The sequence below is a fragment of the Aethalodelphis obliquidens genome, unplaced genomic scaffold (assembly GCF_003676395.1).
Source record: "Aethalodelphis obliquidens isolate GAN/ISIS:26980383/991018 unplaced genomic scaffold, ASM367639v1 scaffold62, whole genome shotgun sequence".
Taxonomy (NCBI): domain Eukaryota; kingdom Metazoa; phylum Chordata; class Mammalia; order Artiodactyla; family Delphinidae; genus Aethalodelphis; species Aethalodelphis obliquidens.
The window spans coordinates 9,392,155-9,405,994 of NW_020838006.1; the positions used below are offsets into that span (position 1 = coordinate 9,392,155).

The following is a 13,840-nucleotide window of genomic DNA, read 5'->3' on the forward strand; positions in this document are numbered from 1 at the left end:
GGGCTCCAGAGCGCAGGTTCAGTAGTTGTGGCGCACAGGCTTAGCTGCTCCGCAGCATGTGGGATCTTCCTGGACCAGGGCTCGAACCCGTGTGCCCTGCATTGGCAGGCGGATTCTTAACCGCTGAGCTACCAGGGAAACCCTGGAATTTGTTTTATGAAAATAAAACTGCGAAACATTCTCAAACGGTTTGTTTTTTTTTTTTGGCCACGCCGTGCATGACATGTGGACTCTTAATTTCCCAAGCAGGGATCAAAATCACTGATGAACATAGATGCAAAAATCCACAACAAAATACTAGCAAACAGAATTCAACAGCACATTAAACAGATCATGATCACCATGATCAAGTGGGGTTTATTCCAGGAATGCAAGGATTCTTCAATATACACAAATCAATCAACGTGATACACCATATTAACAAATTGAAGGAGAAAAACCATATGATCATCTCAATTGATGCAGAGAAAGCTTTTGACAAAATTCAACACCCATTTATGATAAAAACCCTGCAGTAAGTAGGCATAGAGGGAACTTTCCTCAACATAATAAAGGCCATATATGACAAACCCACAGCCAACATCATCCTCAATGGTGAAAAACTGAAAGCATTTCCACTAAGATCAGGAACAAGACAAGGTTGCCCACTCTCACCACTCTTATTCAACATAGTTTTGGAAGTTTTAGCCACAGCAGTCAGAGAAGAAAAGGAAATAAAAGGAATCCAAATCGGAAAAGAAGAAGTAAAGCTGTCACTGTTTGCAGATGACATGATCCTATACATAGAGAACCCTAAAGATGCTACCAGAAAACTACTAGAGCTAATCAATGAATTTGGTAAAGTGGCAGGATACAAAATTAATGCACAGAAATCTCTGGCATTCCTATATACTAATGATGAAAAATCTGAAAGTGAAATCAAGAAAACACTCCCATTTACCATTGCAACAAAAAGAATAAAATATCTAGGAATAAACCTACCTAAGGAGACAAAAGATCTGTATGCAGAAAATTATAAGACACTGATGAAAGAAATTAAAGATGATACAAATAGGTGGAGAGATATACCATGTTCTTGGACTGGAAGAATCAACATTGTGAAAATGACTCTACTACCGAAAGCAATCTATAGATTCAATGCAATCCCTATCAAACTACCACTGGCATTTTTCACAGAACTAGAACAAAAAATTTTGCAATTTGTATGGAAACACAAAAGACCCCGAATAGCCAAAGCAATCTTGAGAACGAAAGAAGGAACTGGAGGAATCAGGCTCCCAGACTTCAGACTATACTACAAAGCTACAGTTATCAAAACGGTATGGTACTGGCACAAAAACAGAAAGATAGATCAATGGAACAGGATAGAAAGCCCAGAGGTAAACCCACGCACATATGGTCACCTTATCTTTGACAAAGGAGGCAGAAATGTACCGTGGAGAAAGGACAGCCTATTCAATAAGTGGTGCTGGGAAAACTGGACAGCTACATGTAAAAGTATGAAGTTAGATCACTCCCTAACACCATACACAAAAATAAGCTCAAAATGGATTAAAGACCTAAATGTAAGGCCAGAAACTATCAAACTCTTAGAGGAAAACATAGGCAGAACACTCTATGACATAAATCACAGCAAGATTCTTTCTGACCCACCTCCTAGAGTAATGGAAATAAAAACAAGAGTAAACAAATGGGACCTAATGAAACTTAAAAGCTTTTGCGCAGCAAAGGAAACCATAAAGAAGACCAAAAGACAACCCTCAGAATGGGAGAAAATATTTGCAAATGAAGCAACTGACAAAGGATTGATCTCCAAAATTTATAAGCAGCTCATGCAGCTTAATAACAAAAAAACAAACAACCCAATCCAAAAATGGGCAGAAGACCTAAATAGACATTTCTCCAAAGAAGATATACAGAGTGCCAACAAACACATGAGAGAATGCTCAACATCACTAATCATGAGAGAAATGCAAATCAAAACTACAATGAGATATCATCTCACACCAGTCAGAATGGCTATCATCAAAAAATCTAGAAACAATAAATGCTGGAGAGGGTGTGGAGAAAAGGGAACCCTCTTACACTGTTGGTGGGAATGTAAATTGATACAGCCACTGTGGAGAACAGTATGGAGGTTCCTTAAAAAGCTACAAATAGAACTACCATATGACCCAGCAATCCCACTACTGGGCATATACCCTGAGAAAACCATAATTCAAAAAGAGTCATGTACCAAAATGTTCATTGCAGCTCTATTTACAATAGCCCAGAGATGGAAACAACCTAAGTGTCCATCATCGGATGAATGGATAAAGAAGATGTGGCACATATATACAATGGAATATTACTCAGCCATAAAAAGAGACGAAATTGAGCTATTTGTAATGAGGTGGATAGACCTAGAGTCTGTCATACAGAGTGAAGTAAGTCAGAAAGAGAGAGACAAATACCGTATGCTAACACATATATATGGAATTTTAAAAAAAAATGTCATGAAAAACCTAGGGGTGAAACAGGAATAAAGACACAGACTTACTAGAGAATGGACTTGAGGCTATGGGGAGGGGGAAGTGTAAACGGTGACAAAGCGATAAAGAGGCATGGACATATATACACTACCAAACATAAGGTAGATAGCTAGTGGGAAGCAGCCGCATAGCACAGGGAGATCAGCTCGGTGCTTTGTGACCGCCTGGAGGGGTGGGATAGGGAGGGTGGGAGGGAGGGAGACGCAAGCGGGAAGAGATATGGGAATATATGTATATATATAACTGATTCATTTTGTTGTGAAGCTGAAACTAACATACCATTGTAAAGCAATTATACTCCAATAAAGATGTTAAAAAAAAAAAAAAAAAAAAAAGAAAAGAAAACTGCGAAACATTCTCAAACGGTTTGTTTTTTTTTTTTTGGCCACGCCGTGCATGACATGTGGACTCTTAATTTCCCAAGCAGGGATCAAACCCGTGGCCCCTGCATTGGAAATGCAGTGTCTTAACCACTGGACTGCCAGGGAAGTCCTCAAGTGGTTTTGAGGTTACAAGTTAGAGTTTTCTTTTTTCTCTCCTGTCCCCTACATTATCTGTGTCCTCTGGGGTCCATTTTTTTTTGACTTATTTTGGGCCCTTTTTAATTGGAGAGGTTTTGTTTACTATTTGGTGACCTTGGATCATCCTTTCTTTTTTCTTTTTTTTTTTTTTTGCGGAACGTGGGCCTCTTACTGTTGTGGCCTCTCCTGTTGCGGAGCACAGGCTCCGGACGTGCAGGCTCAGTGGCCATGGCTCACGGGCCCAGCCGCTCCGCGGCATGTGGGATCTTCCCGGACCATGGCACAAACCCGTGTCCCCTGCATCGGCAGGCGGACTCTCAACCACTGTGCCACCAGGGAAGCCCCCATCCTTTCTTATTTAAGAGTAAGTCACTAAGAAGCTAATGGGGGAAACTGCGCAGGAGCTCGTTGACTGGTAATCCTTTAGGGCAATAGATTGCAAATTGATTGGAGCATCAGAATCACCTGGGGACTTGTTAAAACATTGAGGATAGGGCCCCGCTCCCAGAGTTTCTGGCTCAGTAGGACTGGGATGGGGCCTGAAGACCTGCATTTCCAGCGAGTTCCCAGATGATGCTGATGTGGTTGATCCACTGATCACACTTTGAGAACCACTACTACTGGATGATCAAATGTCAGGTACCTTTTCCCTGAGGGATCCCAAAGCCAGTGAGTTGCCTGGCTCAGGCTGCTCTGCTCCCCAGTGGGGCTGGAGGCTTGGTATCCTTGTTATCATCATGGGACTTCTGCTCAGTTCCCCTATTTACCCTCAGCCTTGTCCTTGCTATTGATGCCTCTCTTCTTCCTCAGCCTTGATGCCAAAAACTCGGCCTCTGTGCACCAGTGCCAAATTGAATTTCAGAGACAGAGTTTTGTTTGTTTGTTTGGTTTGGTTTTTTGGCTGCATTTGGGTCTTCATTGCTGCATGTAGGCTTTCTCTAGTTGCGGCGAGCGGGGGCTACTCTTTGTTGCGGTGCGTGGGCTTCTCATTGTGGTGGCTTCTCTTGTTGCAGAGCACAGGCTCTAGGGCGGGCCTCAGTAGTTGCAGCACGCGGACTCAGTAGTTGTGGCACGCAGGCCCTAGAAAGCGTGGGCTTCAGTAGCTGCGGCGCACAGGCTCTAGAGCACAAGCTCAGTAGTTGTGGTGCACAGGCTTCGCTGCTCCGCGGCATGTGGGATCTTCCTGGACCAGGGCTCGAACCTGTGTCCCCTGCATTGGCAGGCAGATTCTTAACCACTGTGCCACCAGGGAAGACCCTTGGTGACTTTCTTGAGGACAGTTTTGCAGCCTTAGAGTGGAGAAGGATAACAGGGTCACTGGTTGCTGGCCCTGGGTCTGGGGGGAATAGGAGCAGGGGCAGGTAGAGGGGATGACATTGTCTCTAGAGTTCTGGGTGTGTGTGTACAGTGACCAGCCACAGAGTCCAGGCTGGGGTGGGAGGAGGGACAGTTGCAAGAACACGGCAGGGGCTGATGGCATAGTTTTGTCAAGAGTGCCTTATCAGGTTCATACTAGCTCTGACTCTGTGACCTTGGGCAAGCCCTTACTCCCAGAGACTGAGAATAAAATGGGAATAATCATACTAGGTCGGGGCTTGGGGCGATTAACAAACTGATAAGATAAGTGCACTTAAGTGCTTTAAATGTTAATCTGTGTGGATTCTTCAACCTGGTAGCATCGGGAAGAACCAGGGGCCTGCCTTTTGAGGTCAAAGGCAATGGGAGATGTGGCGGGGAGGAGATGGGCCAGAGTGGAGACCACTCACCGAGGCAGGGGCTGGGCCCTGGGGTCAAACCTGGGCTCCTGCCCCCATACTCTCCAGGCTATTAGGAGATGGAGAGGAAACAGGAGAATTCCCCAACTACAAGAACGAGGCTCTATTAGAGGGTGTAGACGGGGAGGACAGTATGCCTGGCAGGTGGGGACAACCCCCAAGATAGAAAACAGCTCTTAGAGGTGGCTCTGAGGAAAGGAAGCTGTAGTGCAGAGGCAGCCAGTGGGCAGGGTGTCACTGAGCAGCAGTGGGTACTGTGTATGGCTTGGGCAGGGGACGGGCTGACTGCCGGGGGTGGGCGAGGGAGGCCAAGGTTGATGGTCGCCTTCAGGGCCTCCAACATCTGAGTCACCTCATGCTGGAGCAGGATGGCCACCGCTGAGGCTGGGATGGTGCCACCTTGGATCTGCGGGGCATCTTGGAGTGATGGGTAAGAGAGGGGCGGGCCATGGAGGATTCTCCCAGAGTCCCCACGGTGGCTGATGCTGAAAGGGAAGCTGAAAGAGGCCAAGCAGGTGCTGTGCTATGCAGCTGGTGTGAACAAGAAGACCATTCCTGTAAGTCTGCTGGATAAGGTAAGAAGCTTCAGGCCTAAGGTGGGACCAGGGCAGGGAGCTATGCAAGGGCCTCTTCCCTCCTCATCCTTTCAGGTGGGACCTCGGCCCAAAGGGGGTCCCCAGCCCACTGCTTGAGGAGCATGGTGACAGCAAAATCAGCCCTGCCAGGGGAAAGACAGAGGCCAGGCTGGCCCTGTGGGGGGCAGGGGGGCCTCGTGAGTCCTGTTGGGGGAAGGAGCAAGCTGGGGTCTCGGCCCTGCCTCTGGCTGGTCCTGCTTGTCCTGTAGCTGCAGCTGCCTGGAAAGAAGGTGACTACGGCCTCTATCCTGGACTTCTATAGCAACAGGCACCTCCGCAAGGTGACCTTGGTGATGTGCAGCATGTGGTGAGTACCCAGCAGGGACTGCAAACAGCCTTGCAGGCCAGGGGTACAGGGAGACGATGGGCGTGGGCAGGCTGCAGGGAGAGCATGGCCTGAGGACCCTGGTGCAGCCTGCAGAGCCCAGATCTCTGTGCTCATTTCTGTCCTCCACTGCCACCCTGCTGTGCTCTCCTCTGCCTCTGTCTTTATTCCTGGCCCCGGCTTTCTGTGTGTGTCTTTTTCTCTAAGTGTCTCTCTTCTGGCAATGAATTCTAGGCTTGCTATCGGTTGCAACTATTATATGCTGAGTCTCAGGATGAGGGAATTGGGAGTGAACATCCACTTCACACAAGTGATTCCTGGCATGATGGAGGTGCCCGCCCGGCTGTGCTGCATCTTTCTCCTTGAGCAGTTGAAGAGGAAGCGAAGCCTGATTTTGACTTTCTTCCAAGGTGCCCTCATGTGCTTCCTTAGCCTTCTGCTCCCCTCAGGTACAGCTTCCCCTAACCTCCCACTTCACCTCCCTGATGCCACCCCCGGCCTTCCGGCTTCCTCAAACCCCTCCCTCCTGCCTCCTGCCCCTATCCAGCCAACAAAACACCTTGGCAGTTAGCCTCATGCATCCAGACCCCACCTGCCCTACAGAGGCCCCTGCACGTCCTGAGCAGGGGCCATTCTCTAGAGCACTGCCCTCTCGGAGGGGAGGGGGTATCCCAAACAGGGCACGTGCAGCTCCCAGAGACCTGGGAAGGGAGGACGTGCTGTCCAGAGGAATCGTCCTTGTGCAGGAGAGTGGGCAGCCGTCTTCTGCCTGATTCCAACTCCTGTCAATAATTAAATGTGAACAGATGCAGCAAAAGTAGTCCTTCAACTGCTACCCCTGCCCTGTCTCATCTGTAGTCTCACCAGGAAAAAATCACTTGCCCACTGAAGATTGAGCGTAACATTGGGCCAAACTCTCAGGAACAATTCTTGCATGGAGGCCACTCCTTCCCAGGGCGGGCACAGTGCCCTGCGCCCTGTCAACTCAGAACTAGGGAAGGAAATGGGAGGGTGGGCTGGCAATATTTTCAGAATTTCAAAGAACCTTAAGACAATGCATATGCTCCAGGTCACAAGGCTAGAAGAGTGTGGCGGGGCTGAGGATGTGGACATCAAGATGTCAGTGTTGGGGGCTTCCCTGGTGGCATAGTGGTTGAGAGTCCGCCTGCCGATGCAGGGGACACGGGTTCGTGCCCCGGTCTGGGAAGATCCCACATGCTGCGGAGTGGCTGGGCCCGTGAGCCATGGCCGCTGAGCCTGCGCGTCCGGAGCCTGTGCTCCGCAGTGGGGGAGGCCGCAGCGGTGAGAGGCCCGCGTACCGCAAAGAAAAAAAAAAAAAAATGTCAGTGTTGGGAATATCCTGCCGGCCCAGTAGTTAGGACTCCGAGCTTCCACTGCAGGGGACCCCGGGTTCAATCCCTGGTCAGGGAGCTAATCCTAATCCCGCAAGCCACGTGGCATGGCCAAGGAAAAAAGATGTCAGTGTTCATTCACCTGATCAGAATTGCTGACCGCAAGAGCCCCCTCAGCCGCTGGGGCCGGGATGGCGGAGCCTGGATGCGGGGTCCACCTCAAGGGGCTCCCTCACTTTCCCTGGGGTCTGGAATTTTGTGGGTCTTGACCTGGACTCTTCCTCTCCCAGATGTTGGCAGTGTTGACAGGCTAAAACAAGATGGGGGAAACAAAGCCATTGTTCAATTTCTATTGTTTGGTGGTTTTTTTAAAAAGTGGGTCTATAATGAGTCAAGCAGAAATGTCTGAAACGCTCACATGTGTGAGAGGAACTAGGAGGAAAATCCCCAATATATAAAATTAGATCTCCGGTTTCATCCCAGAGCCAAGTAAAGCCAGACCCAAAGTGGGGAGTGGGGAGGCCTGGGGCAGGGTCCAGCAGAGGCTGATGGGGAAGGAGCTGAAACTCCTGGCTCCAGGTCAGTGAGCAGGGCGTCCAGCTCCCAGCTTCCCCAGGCCTGAGGAAGGGCGTTTCCCAGGCTCTTTTCTTCCTCCTCCAATGTACATGTCTGGAGTTGGGCATCCCGGAACGTCTAGCTGTTCAGGCCGCAGGGACCAGGCTTGCAGAGGATGAAGGGGAAGTGGGGAGAGCCCTGAGCAGGGAGCCCGGCACACAAGGCGCAGGCCAGGGGCTGAGTGGATGCTTCAGGAGGAGCTGGCCGTGGGGTGGGTGAAGCTGGGTGAACATGTGGAATACAGGGAGGCAGAGGTGCAACAGCTGAGTCCACCCAGTAGATGGTGGCCTGAGAGGCCACAGAGGTCCCCACTCCACCACTGCAGATGTACTAATTCCCGGCCTGGCTGGGCCTCTAGCAGACTGACCCTCCTCTGAGTCTGCTGGCCAGCTGGCCAGGTGGTCTGGGTGGACCTTCAGATGCCTTCTAAGAGGGATTGAGGGAGGGCCGGTGGGCAGGCCCCCCAACCTGCCCCGAGGGAAGGATGGCCACATTGTCTGGCCACAGAGTTGAAATCCCTCTTGGTCTTGATAATCGTGCTCGGAGAGCTCAGCCTGGCCGCCACGGTCACCGTGTTCTACATCTACACTTCTGAGCTCCTCCCCACTGTCCTCAGGTAGGGGGCCTGGTGGGTGATGGCCATGGGGTCATGGGGAGTGTGGGGCAATAGCAAGATGGGTAACAGCAGCTGAGATTGGGCAATCACCTGGTGAGAGGCACCCTGCTAAGCAATTTACATGGGTTACCCCATCTAACCCTCACCAAAAAAAATCCCCCTAACACCATCATTAACCCTTTTTCAGACAGGAAATCAGAGAGGTAAGGGCACTGGCTCAAGGTCAAACATAGCAGGTGACAGAAGTGGGATTTGGACCTAGGCAGTCCGACTCCAGTCCCTGACTTGCACTGACTGCCTGAAATGTGACTGGGCCGCTCTGAGGTTCAGGCCCTTCTCCACGGGGGCCCTTGGTGATGGCTGCAGTATCCTCCTCCCCAGCCTCCCACGCATACCCACGCTATGGTGTGTGGTCTTACTTCTCCCACTCCTGGACCCATGAAGAAACTACTACCTACCTTGCAACAGTAAAGAACTAAATTCTCCAAGGTTGCACAGTGAGTTGGGACAGGGTGGAGATGAGGGTGTGGGGTTTTCCCTAAAACCTTTTTCCACCCTACCCAGTCTCTGGGCCCAAGAAGCCCCTAAATGAACTTTCACCTCCCCTTCCAGGGCGACAGGTCTGGGGCTACTGTCTCTGGTCTGGGCGGCTGGAGGTATCTCATCCTTGATAGTCGTCAACCAGAACATTGCCATCCTACCCGTCTTTCTCTGCTGCATCTCAGCCTTCGTGGCTTTGTTCTTTTGTGTCAAGCTGCCAGAAACGCAAGATCAGCCCATCCCTGACAGCCTGGAGCACCTTCCGCCAGAGAGAAGGTAGGTGTGTGAGGCTTCTGGGCTCTGGTCAGAACAGGGCCTCGTTCTCAAGCACTGTCCATCCCAGCCCCTTTGCCAGAAGGGCCTGTGATACGAGGGCTACTCTATGTCCACAGCAGACTCCCTAGCTCTACTGGATGCTGCCACGTACCTCTGTCCAGCTCAGCCTCTGCCAGCTCCCATCCTGCCTGGCTCTCCTGACCTAGCCTGGACCACGTCTTCTTCTTTCCCATCCCCTGGTGCCTGTCTGGACTGGGGTGATGCCCTTCGAAATACTCAGGGCTCCCTCCCCTCCCAGGGCACAGGGCACTGGCTTGGAACCAGCTTTCTGAGCACCTCTCCATTCCTTTCTGAACTCCCAGGTGCTCACAAAGGACCCAGTCTTGATTTACGACTCTGGCCTCTTGGCCCCAGTAGCCCAGGACCCCATGTGGGAAATGCGCTCCACCCAACTGCTTCATGGGCACTTCTGGTCTCTGGTCTCCTAGCGCCACTGGAGAAGGCTTGTCGTGATGGGTAGCACCATCCCTTCTGGGATTTGCGCCAGCAAAGCCCAGAACTCTCTTCCTGGACCTGAGCAACAGGGAGGAGCAGAGGCTGCTTCATGTCCTACAGTGCCCTCTGCTAATAGCACAGGGGCCTTTGGCCTTCCTCAGTCCTCCTCCCCACCACCCCCTCCTCCTTGCCTCCTTTTTCAAACTCTCATTGATACCACCTCTGCTAGGCATTGTACCAGGGCTGGTAAGAAGTCCTCAGGCTTAAGCAAGCCATAGTTTATAGGGAGACAGATACGCAAACAGTTATCACCAATGGACTCTGACAGAGGGATGTATAGGACGTATAGGGACCCCAGGAGGGAGGAACTTTAGTTTGGGGAGTTGGGGAAGGTTTCCCAGAGAAAGTGATATTTGAGTAGGGCTTTGAAGGATGAATAGGTGTTTGCCCCATTGTAGAGGGTGGGAGTGCCATGCAGCAGAGTGACAGCATAGTAGGTAAGAACACAGGCTCTGGAGCCAAAGGGTCTGGATTTCTATCTCTGCTAACACTTCCTAGTATGTGCACAGGGAAGTTACCTAATACTTCTGAGACTCAGTTTCTACGTTTGCAAAATGGGATGATAACATAGTAATAATAATAGCTAAGCTGTATGGAACATTTACCATGTGTCAGGTCCTGTTCTAGATACATGCCTTTTCACATTTCATCGTAACAACCACCACATACAATAGTGACAGGTCCTGTCACTATCCCTCATTTTACAGGTGAGGAAACTGAGGCACAGAGAGGTAAAGACATGGAGCTGAGCCTTCCTGTCTCATAGGGATTTGGGAAGGTTACACCCATATAAAGTGGTTGGAGGAATTTCCTGGCGGTCCAGTGGTTAGGACTCTACACTCTCAATGCAGAGGGCCTGGGATTCGATCCCTGGTCAGGGAACTAAAATCCCACAAGCCACATGGTGCGGCCTAAAATAACTAACTAACTAATTAATTAATTAATTAAAAAATAATAAAGTGGTTGGCACAGTGGCTCGAGGCAAGTGCTCAGTAAATGCTCGTGATGAAGATGGTGGACAGCGTCCCAAATATGCAGAAGAGTCAAGGGTCTGACTAGGGTTGGGAGATGGAACAGGTCTGCTCCTGGAGGTGAGGGTCCCTCCCGGGCTCATGGTGAAGCTTGGCTGGGGACCTGCCAAGGCGTGGGAAAGACCCACCTCTCAGGAGTGCAGAGCCAGGCCTGGCCGGTGCTGCTTTTCTCAGCTCCCAAAAAGATGCAGCTCATGAGTTTTTCTCCAACGGTTTCTTCAGGACCTTGAGCGAGGACATGTCGAGCGAGGACATGTTATGTGACGATGTGACAGAGGAAGTGGCCAAGAACACCATTTTCAATGCCACGATGACAAATGTGGACCAAGACAGTCTCTCCAACCTGTCTTTGCAATCTGGAGAAGGGGAAATAGACAAACAGGAGGACTGAGGGCCAGGCCCCCAGATGATCTCGGGCTGGAGTTGAGTGGCCAGATCTGGGGCTGTGGATCTCAGACCATGATTTCCGGTCCCAGTCCAGCTTGGTGGGGGCAGGGTCAGTCCTGCCCCAAGGCCAGCCCTGGAGATCCAAAAATGGCCCCTTCTCGGGGAGCTAGGGTGAGATTCATTCCAACAAAGGTACCATGTTGGACTTGAGACGACTAGGTCAAAATTGGCTGTGTCTGGAGGAACCAGAGGCCCAAGCCAGGAGGAGAGTAGTTCAGACAGGCTTTTCAGAGTCCTTAATGTCTTAGCTGACCTCTGAGGACGAGGAGTTGTCTGATTGGGGAGTGTGGGTGGGCCGTGTCTGTGAGGGCCGGGAGTGGGCAAAGGCGCCACTCGCCTCCACGCTGCCCACATCTTTTTAGCCCAGGCGTCCGCTAGTGTGGGTGGTCTTCCCACTCAGGTGCAGGCTGAGGACAGGTTCCACAGCCCCACTGTGTGTGTGTTCACCTGCCAAGGCAGGGGTGGAATGTAAAGGAATAATGAGAAATTCTCCCTTTTGTGCCATGGCACAAGGGCTTTCTCACTCCTCCTGCTGCTCCCAGATAAGCACGGCCTTGGGAATTACCTATCTCAGTCTCATCCTCAGGGAGTGGGGAGCAGGGTGTCTCCCCTGATGATTCCATCCTGGCTGACCTCTGACCTCCACCACCCTGAGGATAAGCCCTCAAGCCCCAGCTCACGGTCCTGACTGCCCTGAGGGTGAGTCTGCATTCCCAGCCAGCATGGGGGCCCCCCCGAGGCAGGATCCAGGACTCCTCATCCACTGGTCAGACCTGGAAATCTTTGGGTCAGGCCCTGGGCTCCACCTCCTATCTCCCTGAGAGGAGAGTCCCTGAGGGTAGGGGCGGGCTCTTCTCTCCCTGCTCAGTTTATTTGGAAGATCATTATTAGCTTGCAGGGAGGTGCTAACCGCTGGAGCTGCTGCGGGGAGGAGAGAAAAGAATGTCCGCCTTCATGGAGCCCGGGGTCTCCCGGGCAGAATTGGAGAGCAGCACAGCAGGGCACAGCTTCTGGTACCCTGGCCCAAGCACACTGCTTTGGGTGTGTGCTCCCAAGCTTCAGGACAGCAACAAGCTGGTGCCAGGCCTTCCTCTTAAAATATCATTTTCTTTTTTTTTAAATTGAAGTACAGTTGATGAATATGTTATGCTAATTTCTGCTGTACAGCAAAGTGACTCAGTTATACACATATACACATTCTTTTTTTTTTTTTTTCTGTTTTTTTTGGGCACGCTGCCTGGCATGTGGGATCTTAGTTCCCCCAGTCAGGGATCAAACCTGGCCCCCCTTCAGGGAAGCATTGCGTCTTAACCACTGGACTGCCAGGGAAGTCCTTACACTCTTTTTTATATTCTTTTCCATTATGGTTTGTCCCAGGAGATTGGATATAGTTCCCTGTGCTATACAGTAGGACCTTGTTTATCCGTTCTAAATGTATTAAAATATCATTTTCTGATTTCTCTGTTCTTTACCCAGTTTCCCAGGATTGCCTTCAAAGAGGGGTTTGAAGGGCCCAGAAAAAGAGGTCTCGAAAAGTCTCTGCTCACAGGACGACAGGATATTTTAAAGGCCTCCCTTGCTCTTTCTGTGGGAGGCCTGTCTATGAGCTCTGGTGGCCAACATATTAGCTATGTTTAAACACCTCATCTCACATTGCTTTGCTGGAAGGATTCAGCCAGTACTGCAGGGAACAGTAGGAGGAGATGGGTCAGGACAGAAAACTGATGGGGCAGCATGGCCACAAGAGGTGACTGTCGGTAAGACCTAGTACACCCCTACTCGACTTAGATATTCCTTAGGTGGCCAGGATTTGTCAGTCAGTTCCAGATAGGACCTAGTTTGCTTATCTGAACAATGGCTAATATTACCTAGAGTTTGGCATTGTATACTTTAACAGACCATAGGCTAGCCACTAGCCAGATACGGCTGTTGAGGGCTTGAAATGTGGGTAGTCGGGAGTTGAGACGTGTTGTGAGTGTAAAAAACACACTGGAGGGCTTCCCTGGTGGCGCAGTGGTTGAGAGTCCGCCTGCCGGTGCAGGGGACGCGGGTTTGTGCCCCGGTCCGGGAAGATCCCACATGCCGCGGAGTGGCTGTGCCCGTGAGCCATGGCCGCTGAGCCTGCGCATCCGGAGCCTGTGCTCCGCAACAGGAGAGGCCACAACAGTGAGAGGCCCGCGTACCGCAAAAAAAAAAAAAAAAAAAAAAACACACTGGATTTCAAAGACTTAGTACAAAACGAAACCAAACCCAAAAAATATGTCACCAGTATTTTTTATATTATGTGTAAAAATGATAATATTTTGGATATATTGAGTTAATATTAAAATTAATTTTACCTATTTTTTAAAACTTTTTTTAATGTGACTGGCATAAAACGTAAAACTACACACGTGACTGCCATTTCCATAAATCTATCGGCCCCTTGGATTCCCTGTTTTGTGAAGTACTTGGTCAAGTTTCTTGGCCATTTTTTTTTTCTGGCCATGCCGCACGGCATGTGGGACCCTAGTTCCCCGACCAGGGATCAAACCTGTGCCCCCTGCGCCCCTTGCATTGGAAGTGCAGAGTCTCAACCACTGGACTGCCAGGGAAGTCCCTCTTGGCCATTTTTGCTTTTT

General features: G+C 50.4%; 1 protein-coding gene across 1 annotated transcript in view; it reads left to right on the top strand.

Annotated features, from left to right (window-relative positions):
- SLC22A14 (solute carrier family 22 member 14) overlaps nt 1-12,612 on the top strand; it is a 32,666-nt gene extending 20,054 nt beyond the window's left edge. The window contains exons 7-13 of the mRNA XM_027088379.1: nt 5,281-5,402; nt 5,672-5,769; nt 6,022-6,236; nt 7,876-7,896; nt 8,238-8,370; nt 8,983-9,186; nt 10,995-12,612. Coding sequence (XP_026944180.1) covers nt 5,281-5,402; nt 5,672-5,769; nt 6,022-6,236; nt 7,876-7,896; nt 8,238-8,370; nt 8,983-9,186; nt 10,995-11,163 — 962 coding nt within the window. The 3' untranslated portion in view covers nt 11,164-12,612. The remainder of the gene's footprint in view (nt 1-5,280; nt 5,403-5,671; nt 5,770-6,021; nt 6,237-7,875; nt 7,897-8,237; nt 8,371-8,982; nt 9,187-10,994) is intronic.
- The last annotated feature ends 1,228 nt before the right edge of the window (nt 12,613-13,840 follow it).